This window comes from Battus philenor, unplaced genomic scaffold (genome assembly GCF_028537555.1).
Source record: "Battus philenor isolate CCGP_79_NKW_IND1 unplaced genomic scaffold, ilBatPhil1.0.hap1 SCAF_30, whole genome shotgun sequence".
Taxonomy (NCBI): domain Eukaryota; kingdom Metazoa; phylum Arthropoda; class Insecta; order Lepidoptera; family Papilionidae; genus Battus; species Battus philenor.
The window spans coordinates 3,419,065-3,441,901 of record NW_027181694.1 but is presented as its reverse complement, the minus strand read 5'-3'; the positions used below and the strand labels follow the sequence as shown (position 1 = coordinate 3,441,901).

At 36.6% G+C, this 22,837-nt stretch overlaps 2 protein-coding genes across 2 annotated transcripts in view; one reads left to right on the top strand and one right to left on the bottom strand.

Annotated features, from left to right (window-relative positions):
- Positions 1-22,837, bottom strand: part of PAPLA1 (Phosphatidic Acid Phospholipase A1) — a 161,119-nt gene that overhangs the window by 88,524 nt on the left and 49,758 nt on the right. The gene's annotated exons all lie outside the window — the stretch shown is intronic.
- The window catches only part of LOC137927223 (uncharacterized), an 86,047-nt gene that overhangs the window by 19,072 nt on the left and 44,138 nt on the right, over positions 1-22,837 (top strand). The window contains exons 2-4 of the mRNA XM_068771003.1: positions 5,979-6,529; positions 12,884-13,001; positions 14,830-15,072. Of these exons, the coding sequence (XP_068627104.1) occupies positions 6,023-6,529; positions 12,884-13,001; positions 14,830-15,072 (868 nt within the window). The 5' untranslated portion in view covers positions 5,979-6,022. The remainder of the gene's footprint in view (positions 1-5,978; positions 6,530-12,883; positions 13,002-14,829; positions 15,073-22,837) is intronic.

Below are 22,837 nucleotides of genomic sequence, written 5' to 3'. Positions count from 1 at the left end.
AAGATTTCTCAATAAATAACAAAAAAATAACTTAATGAAACCATCAAGCTATTTTGTTTACTATTAGACTATTTTAGATTTTAGACTGTTAGCATTTATTTAAACACTAACTTACATCTCAGTTGTATCTTAACTCGAGAACTTTCTTGGGAGGGTCGACTCGTACTACAATACATAAGATGTTTCATTGAATTTAGAAACGTCTCTTAGTATTGTATTTCACGTTTATATATTTATTGCGCAATAAATCAACTTTAACATATTTTATATATCCCTTTTTTCACCAAGGATCACTGGTAGTGATGACATGTGACAAGAAAAGTACCATACAAGAATATAGTTGGTAAAAACCACAGCCCCATAGAGCTTCTCTACAACGGATGTTTATCATTTTTAAATAAAGCTACGAACGCGTCCAGATCTGAGAACTCAACTTCTTCTAAAATTGCGCCATACCCCAATCCTATCCATACCGCAGTCCGTTTCGCCGAAATGGCGCTACTGAACTGGATAGCACGCCGCGAAGTGTGCACATTGCATGGCGGTAAGCTGATGTACGAATTTTCTCATTTGTCTTACACATTTAAAGATTTCAAAAAAATATACGTTAGGATAATTGTTAGTAATTTATTTGGCTGTGATAAATCTTAAAACAGGGATCTACACACAAGCCCACATTACCAGGTAGATGCTAACTAACTCCGGCGCTGGTAACGAAAGGTTTAAAAATACTTGACTAATCACAGACATGCGATATCAAACACTTACATATTACTTTTAAAAACGAGTACGGAACCAGTGTTGATAATAACTGATTTTTTTCCACCGCAATCGAACCTCGGACCCTAAGCACGTGCGCTCGATGCGTGTTGAAATCGAGTTTGAATATTTTTTATCCGATATTTTTTTTTTGATGCCCGAGTATAAATATGCATTATGTATTCCGTATTGCGTGTTCGAAAATTCGGCTATGTATGCAGTTTATTGGGGTACGATAAAGGTCAATGGCCATGTAATTATACATTTGCGACGATATATATCAGTAGCATTAAGAGAAGCTTTAATATGTGACTATTTGACAATAAAACTTAACATACGACTTACTACAACTTCTATTGTTCACGGACCCTTTCGCTCCGTCAACTCGTGTCAGACGAAGCTTAAAAGCCTTAAGGCTAACAGCACTAATGTCATCGAAACAGTACAATACAGAATTCTTCAGACTAATTGACAGTTGTCTCTTAGACAAAAACGCGCGTTTTAATAAGCGAAACTTATTTCAATCCCTTTTAATGACAAAACAGTTTTTTTTTAACGGGTCCCGCTATTGGGGACCCCTCGTATCCCTATATTTGAGAAGGACAGAGTCGTTTAGTTTCTTTATTGATTTTTTCACGCTACGTTTTTATTACCTTTTTTTATTTCATTCATCACATAATCTGTATTTTTACTTATTTCATTCCGCAATTTTCTCAAACTTTCTCTTTCGTTCTATTCGCCATACATCCCTCTTCAAACACTACATACTATATTTATTTACATTTTTTTTACGTTCTATTATTTACCTATATTTATCACGGTTTTTATCTTTTATTCTACTTAATGCAATAATTATATTTTCAATTTAATTTAATTTCTTTCCTAGTTCTTACTTACTATTTAATTTCCTATCTGACAATATTTGTGCGCATAATTAAGTTTTATTTCTCTCTATTGCAGTTTTGGCTACCTTCTTACTTGAGGAAGGATTTTCTTTTCTCTTCCTCTAACATGAAGCGATAGTTGCCTCCTCAATTTTCTGGCCAACAAAACATAGTTAAAACATTCCAATCAGGACAGTGAATATTCGAGGAAGAATAAAATTAATCGATATATTATAAAGTGACAGTTGACTGGCCACAGCGCGCAAAGACCGCTGAAGCTTTAAGGTTTTAGAATATAGACTACAGCCCCACAGACGCAGCTTTCGACTCAGGTTGACGTCCTAATCTATCGGGATTGATCAACGTTAAATGTTTTACACCTCTGGATAAATGTTCACAACTCCGAGGTGTTATATAGTAAAAGAAGTGTTATTTTAACGATTTTCCTCCAAGTTATTGTATGTAACCTCTCTATAAAAATCAAAGAAAAACTATATTTGAACAAATCTAAACACGCTTTTTGTACTGATTTACATCATATGCTTGACGGATAGCGAACGGTGTTTTAAAACTTTATTCTGTGATTTTTGCTGAAATGATATCTAATATATAAAATTCTCGTGTCACGGTGTTCGAACTTGAACTCCTCTGAAACGGCTTGACCGATTTTTACCAAATTTTATATGCGTATTTAGTAGGTCTGAGAATCGGCCTACTATCTATTTTTCATACCCCTAAGTGATAAGGGTTGTTCACCCTTAATTTTTTTTTATTTTTTTGACGAAATTTTTTGTTTTTATTTTTTTATGATACAACATACAAAAATACATACAACCCTAAATTTTCACCCCTCTACGATCAACCCTTATTTTTAAATTGAAAATTAAAATTTTTTTTTTTGCAAAACAACGTTTGCGGGATTAGCTAGTATCATCATATAAACAGATAGGCTCTCTTGATTTCCCGCGAGCTTGTCTACGTCGTCGGTACATCTAATCTACCCGCGACACGCGCCACATTTACCATCTCGTGGTCGCCATTCGAGAACGTTTCGGCCACAACAGCCTTCGATTGGACCAGCGATGAGCCCCACCTATTCCTCAATCTACCTCCTTCACCTTGATTCTTCTACAGATCTCCTCATGTCACATTCCATCTCGCTGCGAAGATAACGTATACCTTTCACTATTCACTTATTTATATATTTATCTCCCTAAGAACCTACATTCAAGCTAAGTTAAAATATGAAAAAAAATTGCCGAGTTTATCGGATCGACTTTCGCGATTAGCAACACATTTGACATTTCATTTACAAATTTGAAGGAATCCTATTCACTGTATATGGAGTTATGCTGGCATATCACCTTGGCCATTTTGACCATATGTGAACATGTGTTGTAGTGCAAACAGAAATTTTAGGGTCAAGTATTATACGATAAAATGTCTTCACGGTCACATCGCGTTTGCGGTGAACAGAGTTCCATAGAAAACACGTAAACCACTTTACATTTGTATCTATACATAAGGTAAATATAAGTAAGACGATCAAAAAGTTGAAAATTCTCGACGTTTACATAAAATCTAATTTGTTAGGAAAACAGTAACAGTAGTTTTCCTTTCTCATACAATCACATACAAAATCTTCCGTCAAATATTTGACGTCAAACAAAATCAAAAAATGACATTCCGTCTTATTAATCAATATTATTATAGTGCCATCGAACCCGCAGTACCGCGCCTTAGGTAAGCGCGTGACGAGACGGGGGGAGTATCGCCTTTCTGCGCATTTCTAGCGTGAGGTACACCGGTTTCGGTAGCTCTATAATCTTGTGGAATAGGCAATTAAGAAACTAAAAGTATAAACATAACAATCCGAAATTATAACAAAGTTGTCACTCAGAAAAACGTGTTCTTAATATAACTAATTATTAGTCTTATAACGTGAAAATTTTTCTACGAATTATTTCTGTACTGTGTATAAATTTGTTTCGGCATCATGTAATCTATTCGATATTACTTTATATTTACAACTACACATTTTAATTTACGATGTGTAAGGTATAACAAACTTTTCTTTATTTCTTCGTTCATTTGCAATGAACTAAGAAACTTCGTAACGCTTGATCGCGGTTAAAGAAATTATTTTGAAATATTTACACCAAGTCGGACTGCGGATCATACGCCTTACCTGGAACAATTAAAGAAATTCAAGATTAAATTATTTAATACGTTTATATTCAAATTTCTTAAAAAAGATAACACGATGAATAAAAATAATATACATCAACATTTCAGCTGTTGAAGGTCCAATACTGGACATTATCCCACAGAATTCCAACAGGATCCAACAGGATCGGATTAGTTAACATATTTCATCTACATCTACAACGTGTTTAACATTGACAGAAGCATATATAACAGTGTAAACTTTGTATTTTCCTACATCGAGCAGTGAATTTCTTCGGCTTTATGATGATGAAATCAATATAATAAAAAATTGTCTTCATCATTATCATCACAGTATCAGCCGGAAAACGCCCACTGCAAGGCTTAGGCATTCCTCAAAGATCGCTGTGATGACCTGTCTCCCGCTCCTGGTTTCCGAACTATTTCGTCAGTCCACCTAGCAGGCGGCTTCTCATGCTACGATCTTGGTTCTTCTGCGGATCTCTTCATTTCTTATTCGATCTCGCAAAGAAACTCCAAGCAATCGCTGTTGTTTATATATAAATAACATACGGAACCATCAAAATATTTGTTGACTCGTGCAAGGCATGCGTAATTAAATCAAATATATGTGAAATATCAATCCATGCCGCGAAGCCCCAATGTATTTTTTGTTTACACCAGCGGTTGTCAACCTTTACTCACGAAAGTTCGCAATTTAAAAATTTACGGCGCATGTTTTATCTTTCTTTTTTTAGGTGGGTAGGAATGAGAATTAAAAAAATAAATAATACGGTAATAACAATAATACATTAATGGTAATTTTAAAAATATTCTTTTTTCGAAATACCGCTAGTGGCCTCCATTGGTTTACACTTTTATACTTATCCAATTTAAAGGTTATTTCGAATTTGGTGTAAACATGCCATAACTGTTATCCGAACTTGTACCATATTTTAGGCAGTAGAAGCAAACTTCAGATATCATAAGAAAGTCCCACATTCCCATAGACGTCCACTACAAGGCACAGAACTCCTACAAAGATATCTATCGGTAGAATATAACAATCGCCACGCTTGGCAGGCGGGTTGACGATCGCAGTATTGCGAGTATTGCGCAGTATTGCAGTGTTATGGTATGCATAGGGCGCTGCCAATTTTCTGAAAACTTATTTGTGAGCAGTGACAATCCTATATAACATCCTTTACAAAGTGTAAATTATATAAAATTGTCTCCCAAGAATCGAGCCCGCGACCTACGATCGCAAAACTCAGTCCTCGGCTACTGTCTACCATGGCTCATTTTTCGTCAAAATAGTGTGTGATAAATATCGACTCTATATGCAAATATTACATACAAGAGAAATTACTTTGAACAATTTTTAGAATGCATTATCACACACATTTGCTATATATCTTCCGCTTTGATAAAATAATACAGTAAAAAAATGTAAAAAAGTAATACACCCGCAACCGATTTACCGCGTAATATAAATGCGGTACAGCGGTTCCGGTCAAGCTAAAATCAAAAAATCATACTACATTGTAAAAGGTTCATGAGAAATAATAAGGTTCGGGAACGAATTGCCATAGCTAGTGTATCAAATAATTCTGAATTGAATAATGTCAATATAGGAGAGCTGAAATTGATTCTAGTTTCAATCAAATTGGACTCATCTGACATTCTTTTCTTGACATACATTAGTAATTTAAAATATATAATGACATCAATAAATGAATAAGATTGTATATTTTACTTAACCTTGTATTTACGTTACTTTTTTACACAATGTTTTGTGGGATTAGTACCCACTTAAATCCTCTCGACCAATATTATCATTTGAGCTGTAAGACGTCGACTGGTTTCGTGTCCTTACGGTTATTAATATAAATGAACCGAAGTGAATATTATGAATAAATTTATAAGTACCAACACATCTCAGTGAACACTGTAAAAAAACTTGTATTTAAAAAAGATATAAAAGTAACATTTAATTTCTGACTGCTTTTCGTTTAAACATGCTCATAAAAGACAGCAAAGGGTTTTAAAACCACACACAATTGATAAAAACTACTATATAAGGTCACATTTCAACTACAAAGTGTTTTTAACATTGACATTTCGTCTTTGACCCGTCGCACGATTTTATGTGGCATTTTATCATTCCAGGTAAACAAAGAGATGCGTACGTGCTGAACAATCGTGAATACAAAATGGCAGCGTACACGAGGAAAGACAAATTGACAATTGTGTTAGTGATAGTGAGTGTGATAGGGTGTGGCTTCAGTGATGGTGAGGTGCAACAGAACTATGCCGTTGATAGTGAAAATGATTTTGACGTGATGGTGGAAGTAGACAACAATAGTACACAGGAGAGTAGAGCTGAAACACCTTCTGATAGTGAAGGAAATATGACTGAAAGTCAAACTAGAAGTGTGGAAACATCAGAAGTATATTACGACACAGAAAACGCAACAGATACGACTGTCAACCAATTAATGGAGACCACGACAGCTGGTGAGGAAGTACCCGAAGCGCAAGGCTTAAAGAACTTCGCAAACGACTACGAAGACGTTCATAATCAAGAGAAGGTAGACGCGTTGGAAGCAGGCACTGACGTCACAGAGGCAGCATCACCGACGACGATAGACAATAATGTTTACAAAACCCATGACATTGCGGAGGATGTCTATTCTAGTCGCAGCGGACGGGACCAGGCGGTGAGTTCGTTTTGTTTATGTATTTAAACCACTTATAGAATCGTGGGAAATGTGTTCTTGTAGAATAATTGAGTCACGAATTTAAACTGTCATTGTACAAATCCACAGAATTTTTACCGAGGTTAATAGTCGTCTTAGTTGATACACATTCTTTTACCGATCCAAGTTTTACAACATTAGCATGTAACGGTTAGCCTATAAGGTTTAGTACTATAGCTCAGCTCAGTTTTATGGGAGATTAGATCACAGGGAAGAGAGGGAAGAGATCACAGGGAGATGCCCGAACAGAGATCACTCGTAGATTACCGACGATGTACGACGCGAACATCTTGCATTAAACCCGAAAGCTAACAACACCATTTCACTATATGACTACCACTTCCTCTTGATCAGCTTAATTTTTACTGACTACTTGTTCTAGCCTGATGATCGTTTACATAACCCTCAAGAGTTGCATGAAAATCACTTTTTTGTCTATCTTCAATTCTTCTGATTTTTCGGATCAGTTTTATTACTTCTATCCTGTCCAGAAATTTCTAAGTGGACTTCAATTATCAAAAATCCAATTTTCACGGTCGGGAATGTAAGAAGCTTTTCCGGCGCAACTTTTTCCACTAATGCGCCATCCGCATTATTATGTTAACTGATTCCGCCAAATCTTGAACGTCATATGAATTATTTAATTCAGACAAGAAAGAACACACTATGATTCCGCGACAAGTGTGGGGTAGAATGGCCAGGCACCAGTGACCGACATTTGCATCGGAATCTAATACATACGAGTATGAAGTAACAAACTCAGGCCGAGGTCCCTTTGAGGGCCCCTGCGCTTGTTCACTTCATCATAAAGAACGCTAGAAGTAGAACACAAAGAGAAGGTCTGGAGAGCCTAGTTTAACATAAACTAGTCATATTGTGTCTTCTATAATGGTATCCTTCAAGTTAAAGCTAAAGGGATTTTTAACGCTCCCTGATAGAACATCGAACATAGATATTTTTTTTGCCTCAAAAAATTAGATACGAATGAATGGATTGAACTTTAGAAGGACAGTAGTAGGAAATATACAATTGCAGTCAATGCTGACCAAAGATTTTTTTGTTATCTGGAATTTATTTACCTGTCTATAGACTATATAAAGAGTTTTTTTTTAAGCAAACTGCAACCTCGTCTCTAGTTTACCGTATCGCAACACCGGAATAAATATAGATTTTTCTACAAGGTAACTTTTTTCTACGATGATAGCGGACGTGATTGCGTTGGGTGTGATTCCAAGGGCTCGCTTGATGTCGATGGCATAAGATGCGACGACGATTTGAAGGTATGATGCTCTGGAATGCAGAAACTTAGACGGTAAGAGTGTAACACCTCGGAAATGTACTACTAGCCAAATCATAACAAATAAAATGAACATTTATAACATGAATAAAAAGAAATAGGTTAAACATTTATTACTAAACAAACTTTACAAAAAATTGTGACAATGCATAGTAAATACATTCGAATCAGTAAAAAGGGTATTCGCAGAGGAATAAATCGTCGGAAAACGCAGTTCCGAATACTTTAAAAGTCTATGTGCATTGTTTACATGTCCACCTTTTAGCTGCGCTAAGCTCACAGTGTCTGTAGAGATCACATTCATCCATCATCAGCCTCACAGCCACAAAATCATCACTATTAGAGCCATTTTTATGGAAGTTCGGCAAAACATACTATCATTCCGTGAAACATTCCGAAAAACATTAACCGAGTAGTATTTGTTGTCATCATTATATAAATTGATTCTACCATGTTCGTATGATAATTGTCTTAAATCTTAAATTTTGAAACCTCCGATTAACGTGATGATTCCGTCAATTTGACGAGCAATAATAACTTTCGCTTTAAATACGCAACAATTCCTGATCATCCTAATATCGAGGAGAAGCGCGTTCTAGAGATGAATAGATTGTGTTGCGGAGAGGAGTGCGTAAAGTACGTACTGTGGGAGGGACATTGTAGTAAGTAATAAAAATTAACATCGTTCCGTTTGTTTTTTTAAACTTCTTTTTAATTACAACCACAATTAAATTAAATTGATATGTAATGATAAATAATTAAATTGAAACCACATTATGTACTTTTGTAAAAAGAATTTATTCCTTTTTGCATTCCTCTTAAATGCGTATCTATTTACGGCTGGTAAAAAATTAAAAATTTCGACAATATAGACAGTTGTACCAAATCACACTACTACTAACATCCTCCTATATTAGTGAAGAAATGTTTACACAATTATCTTCTAAAAATACCATGACAGAATGGGTAACTGACATGACTCACATCATTTAAAAGCAGGACCTCGTGTGCAACCAATTAATTAATAGATAAACACAAGACGTAATTACCAGGGTATCAGAAATACTGCAGACATTCCTTGTAAACAATTAGTATTCTAACATTTACGTCTATTATAACACATACCATTAAGTCGCTGATGGCCTGGTACTTTGAGTAAGTGAAGTTATTTTAAGTTCGATTCCCTTACATTAAAGTAATAAATAAAAAAAAGCATATTTATTTATTTCATTATAAATAGCTGCGAATTCTGAAAAATCTTCCAAAAAAGTAAAATCATTTTATTTATAATTATTAAACATATTTTAATTAGAAATCAGGTTAGCGAGTGAAAGTGGCAGTCAATGGGCAGGCCTTATATAGCGTATGTAACAAATGACCATTTCGGCCTTAAAGTTCACTAGTTGAGACCACGTACCGGCAAACGTAGCATAAGACCTCCTCATACAAGGTCAACAGATGACTTTGACAACGTCGTCAAAAGTCACTATATGCAGGTCGCTTTCAAACGGTCTTATTGGAAATATATGCAGGAGCTCTATGTCAATCAAGTCCTCCTAAGGCTTAAATGATGAGGAAGAAAACGAACCCAAAAACTATCTTGACTGAACTATTTTTTTTATAATACTATGATTATCACAAGCGAGTCATAATTACTACTCAACTAACACTTGTCGTATTGCTTGTAATTAAAGTATGGCCCATATTTGCTACCTTATTTAGCTAAACGATGCCTTAACTGTTTGTGCTTAAACAAATGGTGCTTCAATTACTGACAATGGCCTCTTTTCACGGCGACTTTTTGTAGCGATGCTGTCGCGCGTTTACTAACGCGTGTTAGTCGCATTTGTAACAGTAGCGATGTCAACGCGCTAATGTGACGAGGAAAGAACGAAGGTTACTGAATCGCGTTTGCATCGCCACAGAAGCGCGACAATGTCCCGACAGAAGCGCGACAATATCGCGACAGAAGCGCGACAATATCGCGACAGAAGCGCGACAATATCCCGACAGAAGCGCGACAATATCCCGACAGAAGCGCGACAATATCGCGACAGAAGCGCGACAATATCGCGACAGAAGCGCGACAATATCCCGACAGAAGCGCGACAATATCGCGACAGATGCGCGACAATATTGCGACAGAAGCGCGACAATATCGCGACAGAAGCGCGACAATATCGCGACAGAAGCGCGACAATATCGCGACAGAAGCGCGACAATATTGCGACAGAAGCGCGACAATATCGCGACAGAAGCGCGACAATATCGCGACAGAGCGCTACAATATCGCGACAGAAGCGCGACAATATTGCGACAGAAGCGCGACAATATCGCGACAGAGCGCTACAATATCGCGACAGAAGCGCGACAATATTGCGACAGAAGCGCGACAATATCGCGACAGAAGCGCGACAATATTGCGACAGAAGCGCGACAATATCGCGACAGAGCGCTACAATATCGCGACAGAAGCGCGACAATATTGCGACAGAAGCGCGACAATATCGCGACAGAGCGCTACAATATCGCGACAGAAGCGCGACAATATTGCGACAGAAGCGCGACAATATCGCGACAGAAGCGCGACAATATTGCGACAGAAGCGCGACAATATCGCGACAGAGCGCTACAATATCGCGACAGAAGCGCTACAATATCGCGACAGAAGCGCTACAATATCGCGACAGAGCGCTACAATATCGCGACAGAAGCGCTACAATATCGCGACAGAAGCGCGACAATATCGCGACAGAAGCGCGACAATATCGCGACAGAAGCGCGACAATATTGCGACAGAAGCGCGACAATATCGCGACAGAGCGCTACAATATCGCGACAGAAGCGCTACAATATCGCGACAGAAGCGCTACAATATCGCGACAGAGCGCTACAATATCGCGACAGAAGCGCTACAATATCGCGACAGAAGCGCGATAATATAGCGTTTGCATCGCGAGGGTGCAATGGATCATTTAGTTAGATTCGTTCACAGTATTGTTAACTGGTATTGCTGAAACAAAAACAAAACCAATTCAGCCGCTTTCAAACCATTTACAAACGTAACCTACATAAACATACAATTTTAAATCAGAGCCTATATGATTTCATATCATTAAACACGATAGAATATTAACTTTAATAAAATGTAATATGAGATATCCATTAAAACATTGAAGCAATCCTAAATTTATACGCAAAAAATAACGTTAAGGCAAGATTGATCAATAAGACAATTCTATTAAACATTACATAGAAGATAAAGATGTTTGGAATTAGTATCATGCCGATTTGAAGTCACAAATATTATATTTAAAACATGAAAAATTTGGAAAATTTACATTAAAAGAGTAACTATCTAGTTTCTTACCATGTAGAGACGTAGAGTAAACATTGCAATTTTTCGAAAGTGGTTAGTAAAGACTATAATAAAAATTTGTTACATTCGTTGTGGTTTCAAACCCGCAACCGCAGTGAGTGCAGCAACCAATGCACTTCGCGTGCCGATAGCTGACGTCGAAACAATGCGACAGAATGCGCCGGACAATCATGAAATAATTAAAGCGGTTATGCAACGTGTTACGTAATATATTTGTAATTACCTTTACACACATATATTACTTATGATGGGCTATTTAAGAAGACTCAAGGTTAACAAATCGAGACCAATAGAAATTGAAAGAGAATGAAAAATGAGAATGTCCGGGTAAGAACAAGTCATCGATGTAGCTCGAAGATTTACTCGTCTGTAGAGTAGTGGGCGTGGCACAAAGTTCGTGCAACAAAAAGCCGTTGTGGTCGAAATTTTCTTGAGCGGCGACTACGCCAGTATATTCCCCACCAGGAGGACCGATGATATAGTTAAACACAAGACGGTCTATCAACTGATATGTTGTTAACATATATTATACACCAATACCGCGCTTTGCGTCGTTTCGTTTTGCGTTTTTTTTCGAAGTTGCGTCGCTGCTTAATTAGTACTAATTTTCACTGTGCATCGTTAGATTTTCGAGGTTATGTTTTTTATTTTCTTTTTTTTTTCTAAAAGATGGCAACACTTTTGTTTCTAATTGCGCCATGCCATCAAAACTCGGGGATTCCCTTTTTAACTAAAAACAACGCAATTTGAATACAGTTTTATTTTCACTTTGTTCTGCTAATTTTAGAGTTCAGTTTCAATTACGTAGTGTGTTGTGCTTTTTTTAAAAGATAATAATAAATTTATATAAATTTTAACGTGTTGTTTCTGGTTACAAAATACAATAAATGAAAAGAATGTATATTTCATTATTAAAATGTATGACATCTTAAATACAAAATTTAAAATGTCATACATTTTTTTTTATTTGTATAGTGCAAGCTCAAGCTAAGCAGAAATAAACAGTAAATTGGGCCGCGAAGAGATTAAATGTAGTTCAATTGTTTTTGTTTATTTAACTCTATTATGCACCCGCTTGTGTCGTATACGTCACCACTGAGATCGTGATCCTTACTGGAATGTTTTTTTTTTTTTACTCCTGTTATTGGGGACCTCTGCTTCCATCCCTATCTGGTTTGTGACAGAGTTGTTTTTTAACTTTACTAATTTTTCAGTCTTTTTCATTTTCATTCACAGCTGTCATCCTTCACACAGTCTATCATTCTTTTCTTTCATGCCACAATTCGATCTGTCTTTCTCTTCCATTCTGATTGCCATTCGTTCATCACGTCATCCTTTTCCCTCATTTCTTAGTTTTGACAAAAAAAAATACATTCGTTTTTTATTTTTAAATACAATCAAAATTATCACAGTATACTTATTTCCTAATTTATCACAGATTTTTAGATTTTATGTTCTTTCTTATTACCCTTTATATTGGAATGTTTAAGGCGTATATCAAAACTGCCAAAGAAACTGAATAGTCCAAACAAAACATACTCTAGAGAACTAAACCTGCAACCTAGGCAGATAAGTCGCAATTGCCAACTACTGCACTGAACCTATTACCACTTGTTCTAATAGAAATTTATTCTTACAGACTGAGACGCCCACAGCGCAAACCACAAGGAACGAAGAAGTGTTGGAGACGCTCGCCTCAAGCGCAGAAGAGGACCAGCTCGGCAACACGGGCCAGAGGATACCGAAAACCGACGGCTGTATGTATTCTTTTTCTTAGTCGCAAATTCTTCTCAGACCAGTCATGACCAAAGGTCACACTCTATGTTGACTGGATTATCATTCCATCATCAACTTCATTTTAAACGATTACCACAAGAGCTACAGTAAATAAGTCCCTGCCGTCAGTGTCGTCATGGCGCCTATCAGTGTCTGGAACGAATTTTTTAATGATAAATGAAATATTATTGTTTATGATTTTGCGGTTTACAGTACATGTAGAGCAAGCGATTTTAAACTGTATTATTAAGGTGATTCGATATAATGTAGCCTACTTTATTTCGGGCAGATCTAACCCGTCACACTCGGGGAGTTCGGACAGATTTGTCCATAGGCAGCTGACAGGTTAATAATGTTTAATTCTTATTAGACAAATAAAGATTCAATTAAATAGGTTACCAACGCGTGAGTTTTTCATTGTATACTAAAGATTTACTAGTTTCCATTCATTATATTTAAAAAGTTTATTTTTACAAAAATGTCGCTCAGAGCACTTCGTAGAACGTGCAGTGGACAGGCCATACATATAACATCAAATCACAATGTATACACAACGGGTTTAGGTGGCAAGGCGCTGAACGGGATCAGTTTAAACCTTGTTTTAAGTAATAATTAATCATGGCCGTTACACATTGATATATCCAGGCTTTTAGTCTGGCCTGCTGTTTCATAAGAAATGGGTACAAAACAAGCAGTCATAGAGAGCTGGTATAACCTGCGAAAATGTGATGTCGCAGAAGGAAGCTGCGGAGAGAAAGAGAGAAAGAACATTTGAGCTCCCCATCCGCAATCCGAGACCTGGATGTCGGAGGGTGTTTTACCGCGCTTTTCTCCAACCCTCTTAGCATCGCCTTGGCGACGGATTCGAGGGGATCCGCCGCAAGTAAAGAGTCTCACTAGGCCCCGCCATTGAAACTACAGTAGTATGGGAAAGCGTTCCCTTAGTTTCAAGGCGTTCAAGAATACCGTAGGATTTTAGCCAGTAAAAGGCCGTTACACATTATTATCGCCGGGTTAGAAAATCTACAACTTTGACAAATACGATATTGCAACAGATTAAAAATATTCAAATGTAAAGTAGCGACATCTGTGGAGAAAGTCCGTAACACGTGCGATCTGTTGAAGTACAGTCGATAAACGGCCGCCGGCTCGCGTTAATCATCTGGAAAGTGAAAATGAACGGCACGCAGTTGAATATTAAATCCTGACACCTCGGTTGGTTATTAACAAGTTTCCCTTGCAATTTATTAGACGCCTTCGTTTGCATTGCGAACTGTTGATTTCTTACCAATGTTTTAAAAGATTTCTTGTATGTGTGCAAAAATTTGAATTGACAATCGTGTTGGGATAAAAATTCATCATCATCATCATCATCGATTCAGACGCAAGAAGTTCACTGCTGGACATAGGCCTCCTTCATAGATGAGAGTGGTAGAGTAGTAGATGCCAGTAGGTGAAAGTAGTAGAAGCCACTGTCTTCTCCAAAATTTCGACTTCAAAACCTTAAGGCCATACTGAGCTTTTTTTCTGCACGCTTTTTGGCCTGTTCACTGCTAGTTCAATACCAGCTTTATTGTCACTATTACGCGTTTTAATTCAATATACTTTTTACGCGATAAAAAAAAAAAAAAACAAAAATAGCTTTATTTAACACGCGTAGTTTCCACACAAAAGACTTATTGATAATATCGAGCCAAGAGATACATATAACTTGTAGCTTGTAACTTGTAGCTCAGTAGTGGACTCCCTATGTACTTTTTAGTATAATTATCACAGTTGGTTTCACCATGATATTATTCTTTTGAGCAGCTGACAGCAAGCAACCGATAGACAAGAGGAACAACGATGCCCGTCCGCGATCAAACCCAATTCCAAGCAAGAGCTCGACCCTCAGGTCCTGGCTCGAAGACTCCTGGCTCCGCCCGCCCGCTGGTATCCTGGTACCGCTTAGACCTAACGCACTCAAACGCGCCCTCGACGTTTGGAAGGATCTTACAGCTGCGGAGGCTTTGAAAATGACTGACATCGTTATCGTTGGCTTCGATTCAAACGGTAAGTGAACCGAAACCGCTGTACCGCGCCTTCTCCTCCTTTATACTCCAGCTACAAAATATTTGTAGGTTCGTATTCGTTGATTCATTTCAGATTCCTGGTCAAATATATATATTTTACATAATAAGGTGTGCCACAATCCCACACTTTTAAATATAGCTTCCTTTTTATTCTAAAACAATGCAATAAGAGATATTAAAAGTTTAAACTATTTTTTTATCTGTAACCATACCTAAAAGATTTATTGAAGATTTTTTTGCCCTAACCTTAAACGTAAAATTACAACGACGCAAGTTTTTGGTCAATTAATTAATGTAACATATTTCACTGTCACTTTATATATTGGTGATTGGAAATAAAAAAATGGGTGTAAAAGTTTTAATACTTTTTACTGGCTAATTGATGTTCCGGGGTATTTTACGAAATCAACGGTCAATATTTTAGTCACTCGAATTCGGATTTCTACTCTCGATTCTTTGATACTACAAACGTTATGTATGTATATATATATATATATAAAACTTTATTAGTTTATATATAATATATGAAAATAACGTTTGTCGTATCGAAGAAGGAAGGTTAGACACATCGCACAAAATATTTTGAAATACAAAATTTTACATAGAACTCAAAATTTCGAAGTTTAAGAACCCATGCATTTTAATAAAGTAGTATATAGTTCAAGTAATACATCAGCACAGTGCGAGGTCAACAAATCGTTGTACTTGTCGGAATCCAGCCCTGTCGTCCTTCAGCATCTCCGGATGGATCCAAATGTCAAGTGGGACGTGGGAGACCCGCGCCGTCCAGTTTGTGACGCGTGTGTTCTTTACAAAACAAAGGGCAAAGGGCGAGTTGAAAATTCACCATCCACTATTCATAAAGTTGAACTATCATCATAGCATTTCCTGATATAGGATTGTTAAACATATATCATCTCGATATCTATGGAACCATAATGCATAGAGGATTTAAATTTGGTAGTAATATTCATTTCGCCTAGTAGTGTTGAACTAAAAACAGGAATATTCATTTCGCCTAGTAGTGCTGAACTAAAAACGAATTTCACAAAATTCTTTCCACAAGAGAAATTGTGGGATTCATTATAAAAAAATATTTTTTTATTAAAAATATCGATCGTGTAGGTTGGCCTCATATGGCCAGAATTTATGAATATTTTTTGTCGCATTAAAGATTACCAAAGATAGTTTTTTTTTTTTTAAATAACGCCCACTAAAGGCAACATGGGTCAAGCGAAGCGGCTGGGAAACAGCTAGTAACATATATATGAATGTGTGTCTGTGTATTTATAATAAATTTTGGTACCATATATTTTTTTCCTTGATTCAAATGTTTTACAGTTAAATACCTGTTAATTTACGCTATTAAAAGTGTTGTTTTGTATTACTTTCCTCGAATTACTTCAATTTTTTGTATAAAGAACATCGACACGTTTGGCGATTGATTTATAATTACATATATATACTAGCTAAATCTCCCGCCTGCTTCGCAAACACAATGTAAGCTCACTCAACTTTACGTGATGGTCTAATTTTATAAAATCCGTTCTTAGCTGACATCTGCTCGAGGAATGAAATATTATTTCCAAATATCAAGCCTCTTAGCGTTATATTTCCAGATATATCGTGATGAGCCTGTGCATAAATGGAAATGTCCTTTATAAAATAGATGAGATGCCTGTGTCGTTATCATTGTAGTGAATCTGAAGGATGTACAGCATGCGCATAGGGTTTTATGTTTATCCCAACAGTGGGTAAATTATAGGAATACCAACAAGCTCACGCATAAAACATAACGGTATATTAAAAACTTGATTTCAAATTATGTAACCTAATTATGGTCTTCGAACAGGTCTCCAAATATATTGATATAAAAATTAATATGTACGTAAAAAACTGTAAAATCGCGATCCGCACATATCCGGTGCTTTTATGGAATTACGGTACATTCGTATGATGCAAGGGCATGAGGGTAACTGAGACCATAACACGTTTTTCTTATTGCATCTCATTAACTTCAGTCAAGTCGAATTTGATGCGATTTTTTAAAATCACCCGCAAGTGCATTGAACCTCAAGTCATGTCGACCTATAACACTTTATTATATACGTAAATAATTAAAGGCATGTACACGTTATGCAAGAGGCGATGAAAGACAATTCCATATCATACTAGCTGATCCCGCAAACGTTGTTTTGCAAAAAAAAATTAAAGTTTTTAATTAACAAATGTAAGATAAGGGTTGATCGTAGAGGGTGAAAATTTAGGTTTGTATGTATTTTTGTATGCTGTATCATAATAAAATAAAAACCAAAAAAATTGTCTAAAAAATTAAAAATAAAATTTAGGGGTGGACCACCCTTATCACTTAGGGGTATGGAAAATAGATAGTAGCCGATTCTTAGACATACTGAATACGCATGTAAAATTTGGTAAAAATCGGTCAAGCCGTTTCGGAGGAGTTCAAGTTCGAACACCGTGACACGAGAATTTTATATATTAGATTTATACAAAGAGTATTTCAAATCGTGTTCTATTTACAATTTTGACCTAAACACAATGACAGCGACTATCTCACATTTGGCTTCCGGATTCAAATAAGCGTTAAAATTTGAATTCGAGCGCTCAAGAATATTTTAACTCTTAACCCTTAATAGCCTGATTTACGAAAGTGATTTTTTTTAATATTACTGTGTTTGCTTGAGGGTCTAGATGAAGGGAAAAATATATTTTTTTAAAATTTCGTTGGAAAGAATATTACACAACATTAAAATACGTACAGCTAACCTATAAAAAAACTAGTAGTAATGTGAACATTCGGTTTAAATGATTGGTATCAAAATTGAAACTCTAGGCTATTAAGGGTTAAAATGTGTTGTGGCCGTAGTATTAAGCCGGTAAAACGAAACATTCTCTCGTGAGCGCAATAGGTACAACTTTCGCGTTCTTTTAAGAGGAGATGAGAGATATTTACCAGAGACAGGACTACGTGGGCAGTCGGCGCTGGTGGAGAAGCGAATGTGTCGGTGCATCGTGGGTAGTTTTAATTGGTGCAATTGCATCATATCCTGTCCTTGCACAAGACAAACCACGTGAAAGCATTTCTTTCACGTAAAACCATATCATTGAATACGAATACAGTGCTTACAATGAAATAGCTAAAGGTAAATAACCCACGAGGGACAATCCCGATCTAGGATCTATCTTGTAAACCAGGGGTGAGCAACCTTTTTTGGTCGGAGGGCCGCAGTTTCAAAAACAGTGGGCCATGAAAAAAAAAGTATATATTTAAGGTTCAAACCATGTTCTAAACGTCATTTATTTTCGTAATCAACCGATTTACAACTAGATAGATACTTTTATTATCTTTAAAGCCTTGATTCTAGCATTTTTTTTAATACAAAAATATATTAAAATTTACTTGCATCGAGGGCCGCATGCGGCTCGCGGGCGGCGGGTGTCTTATCCCTGTTGTAAACTATTGTGACCGTTAACTACACGAAAGGTAGTTCACTGCAAGGCCTATGCCTCCTCCCAAAGATGGCCACAATGACTGGTCTTGGGTTGACTTGGTCCAGCGACTATCCGCGAGCTTTACTACGTAGAAGGTCCTCTTAGAGCGGACCCTGACCACGCTGCGTATACCGGCTCATACCATTCGAGAACCTTTCAGCCGCAACAGCTGTCGGCTGCGATAACCATGTGCCACGCCCACTTCTACTCCAGAAGACCAATTCTTCGAAATACGTCCGTGAGTTTAGTTCTTCTGCGGACCTCCTCATTTCTAATTCAGTTTCGCTGCAAAAGTCCGAGCAATACCCCCTCCACCGCTCTTTGGGTGACCTCTAGCTTGCCATGAGGTCCATCGTGAGCGACCACGTCTGGGATCCGTATGTCATTACTGACAATACCTAATCGACCTAAAAGCTTGGCGGCCACTGCGAGGCTTTATACAATATATCGAATCAAAACACTTGGGGCAGCCCTCTGCTTAAGTCACTGTAAAGAGGTTTGGTAACAGTTAATAGTTTTAAACTGGTGCAACTGTCGATGACTAGGAGATGGATTAGGCAATGGACTATGAGCATTACAATATAGTCGACCTGTGCCTAGAGAAATCACAAATGAAATATCTACTACTGAATATAATTTGTTGATTATTAGTAACAAAAATTACTACATATGGACACGCTATACTTTAGTAGTAATAAATTAGTCATACTAATTAAAATTCCTCTGGAAATGTCACACGTATGAGGGCTCAATGAGAGGTTTGGTGGTGCAAGGCATAGTGGAAAATATTCTCACTCCGGAAAACAGAGCTACATGGCGAAACACAGCGATACGACCACGATCACTCCGACATGAGTTCAAGACTGGGAAAAAGAGAACTTTTTGAAGGATGGATGAATTTTTGCTAGGTTAAAAGGGGCCATTAAAGAAAAACTCAATTTGATTTTTCTGTAGGTTCGAGTGGTTTTGGCTGAGAGAAACCCTAATAGATTTATTTTAAGTTTAAGTATTTTATATCAAAGAAGGTCAAAGTCATTTACCCTATCTTAAGTTTACTAAGAGTTTTTTTTCGCACCAGATTGCGTTAAGAACTCACGAAGTTTTATTTAAAAATGAAAGATGTCATCATAAAATCAAAAATCATAAGCTCAAATTGATTCTAATTTCTATCAAATTCAGCGCTACTTCCGCTGATATTTACTCTCCAATGAGTGCTTGTAGCCCAGCGGTAGAAGACTGAGACTTGCGGATCGTTAGTCGCGGGTTCGATGTCCGGAATACAATCTTATATAATTAACACTTATTTTATAGGGTTGCCACAACTCACAAAAAGTTTTACCGAGGATCGGCAACCGTCCACTATGTACCATATTACTACACTACGATCACCAACCAGTCTGCCAAGCGTAGTATGGTATATTCCAACATAGATATAATAGGAGAAGGCTTCGAAGAATGTAAATAAATGTATTATTACTCTATGAATAAAGATAAAATATTTCTTATAAATCCTTTTTAACGATACAACTGGACGATACGCGAAAGTATTGCCAGATGTTGTGAGCAAAGCGATAATAAAATATATAAATTATCGATGACAAGTAAATTCATCGACTGCGATGCACGGCATCCATTGCGTCACCGCTTGATGTCACTTTTGTGGCCTGCCACATATTTACGGCAATGGAATTGAGTTACGAAAAGTTTTCACGCAATCGCTTAATACCGTTACATTGTTATTTGACCATATTTGGACGCAAGCGGCCGTAAGTTCAATTTAAGTTTTTTTTTAACAACTTAATGACAAAATGATTGTCTGCCACTACGATTATTTCATATACAAAAATAAATATAATGCGTGATGTGGTTGACATGTTTAAATTATTTTGGTTCCACGATAGTCGATAGAGCGTCGGTTCTATTCTTTTTACTATTCCTCGAGTCGGAATGATAAACGCGTACTAAAAGTCCAATCGAAGGTTTAGTTTAATAACACGCACAAAACCTCATCCTACGCCTGGTCACTCCTGGATCCCCAGGATATCAGCCCTTGCCACTGCTTCTAGCACGGCCGCCTCATCATCTTTACACGCCTTTCTATTTGATACTTCTTTTTTTCCATCCCTATTCATGTGGGAACAAGGTATTTTTTCTCATTTATTTTTTCACATTCCAATTTTATTTCCGTGCTCTTCATTCGTGCATCACATTATCTATATTTCCGTTCTTTCACTCTACAATTCTATTTTTCTCTTCTATCTCTTTCTATTATATCTATTCCATTAATCCATCCCCAATTACTGCAATATGGTGATTATTTACAATTTTCTCAGATTATTGGCATTTGACACTTCAACGGACAGGTCTTTAATGTAAAGTATCCTAGGAAGCCTCCTCGACCATGACTAAACAAGGTTTAAGTTTTTTCGATCCATGGGTGAAGATGTGAAGATGAAGCAGTGAGGTCACTCAACTCGAGTATTATAATAATATCTCAACACATTAAGGACCGTAAAGAAATCTGTAAGACATACGCCTGGGCCTGCACGTTTTGTAACAAACGTAAACGTACTAAAATAATCATAACATTGTTATTTATGAAGCAATTTTTGTGAAAATTTCAAGTAATGTACAAAAGGATGCAAAGTAGGTATTAATGTAAAAAGGTTTTTGTTTAATTATTTGGATAACTTTATTACTTAAAAAATTAATTCGTATGAAATTTTTATATATTAGATATTAAATGCATAATGTTTTGTACATTATGCATTTAGGTATTATAAAAAATGTTCTATAATATTAGGGGGACCCGAAAGTAATGTCGTTTCTGTCGACATATTTTACAGAAAAACAGATTGATTTTTACCTCTCCGGCATTGATTTGTACGAGTATGCTAGACAGCAAAAGGTTGTTGATAAAGAAACTTTTTAAAAATGTAATCGTGTGAATTTGACTTAAGAAAGCGACATTACTTTCCGGTCCTAATATTATTATAACATTTCACTTAAAAATTTGTTTAATCGAATTTTCGAGTACTTTTTTAAAATACGATGTGTGAAATATTTTTGAAGTACAAAATACAAAATTACATATACATCTTGATTACCTACCTTCTTTTGCCATGAGCGGCAAAAACTCTGCGGGGTGAATACTTAAATACATAGAATACAATGTATCAAAGTATGTAATATCTAAAGATAGTGTGTAGAAAACAGGGGTCATTTCGTGATACATCCGTAACAGACGTCGAACTGACTGAACAGAGCGGTCGATACTCCCCCGTCTCGCCGCGCGCATACCTAAGGCGCGGTAATTCCGCATTAACCCCTTCCACTCCAATGTCGAGTGTCACTCGACACTGATTTTGTTCCACACGCTCCACTGTCGAGTGATACTCGACATGGTGTAATACTTCTTTTTGCGGAAAATTTTAAAATAGGAAAGATTTTTGTAACTAAAATGTTTGAATCACGAATGAATGAAACATATTCTAGAATCGCAAGATACTATAATTCAATTCAATTTTATCGATGCTACATAACAGCCTTGGAGTGGAAAGGGTTAAAGAATATATCGTGAATCCATTATATAATACTATCACGATGAAACTAATATTAATACATAAAGGCTTAACACGAGTCCGAAACAGGTACCAATTACAAGAACTATAGGGCCTCTCATTATCTATAGAATATAAACCGCAAATTAATATGAAATACGCGATAACGGTCCACTGGTTACATCCATTTACATAAGATCGTGACAAATGAGGAGAGACCACTCAGTTAAATATTCAATTAACATAAAACAATAATAATAAACAACACGATAAGCGTTCGATGCGCGCAAACATCGATTTGCAAAGTCAAAGGAACGGTAATAAAAAAATAATGCGGTAATAATATAACATTGAATTAGAAACGTAGAGATCCGTAAACGATCGAAAGTAACCGCCCAGCGAATTAGAAAGCTGAATTGACAGTGGAGCCTGCCCGAAAAGCAGCCTGAAACGCAACGTAAGTCCTCTGTGCATTTTGGCGATCTTATTATAAAGGCTTTTACAATAAACTCAACTCTAATACGTTCTAATTATCAATAAATTCAAAAAGTTAATCCTATAAATACCAGGCAAAAATTTTAAAAATTGCGTGATTATCCAGTGCGAAAGATTTCACAAAATCAGTAACCCATTTGTCGACAAATGCGTACATTTTTACATTTATTTTCCTGT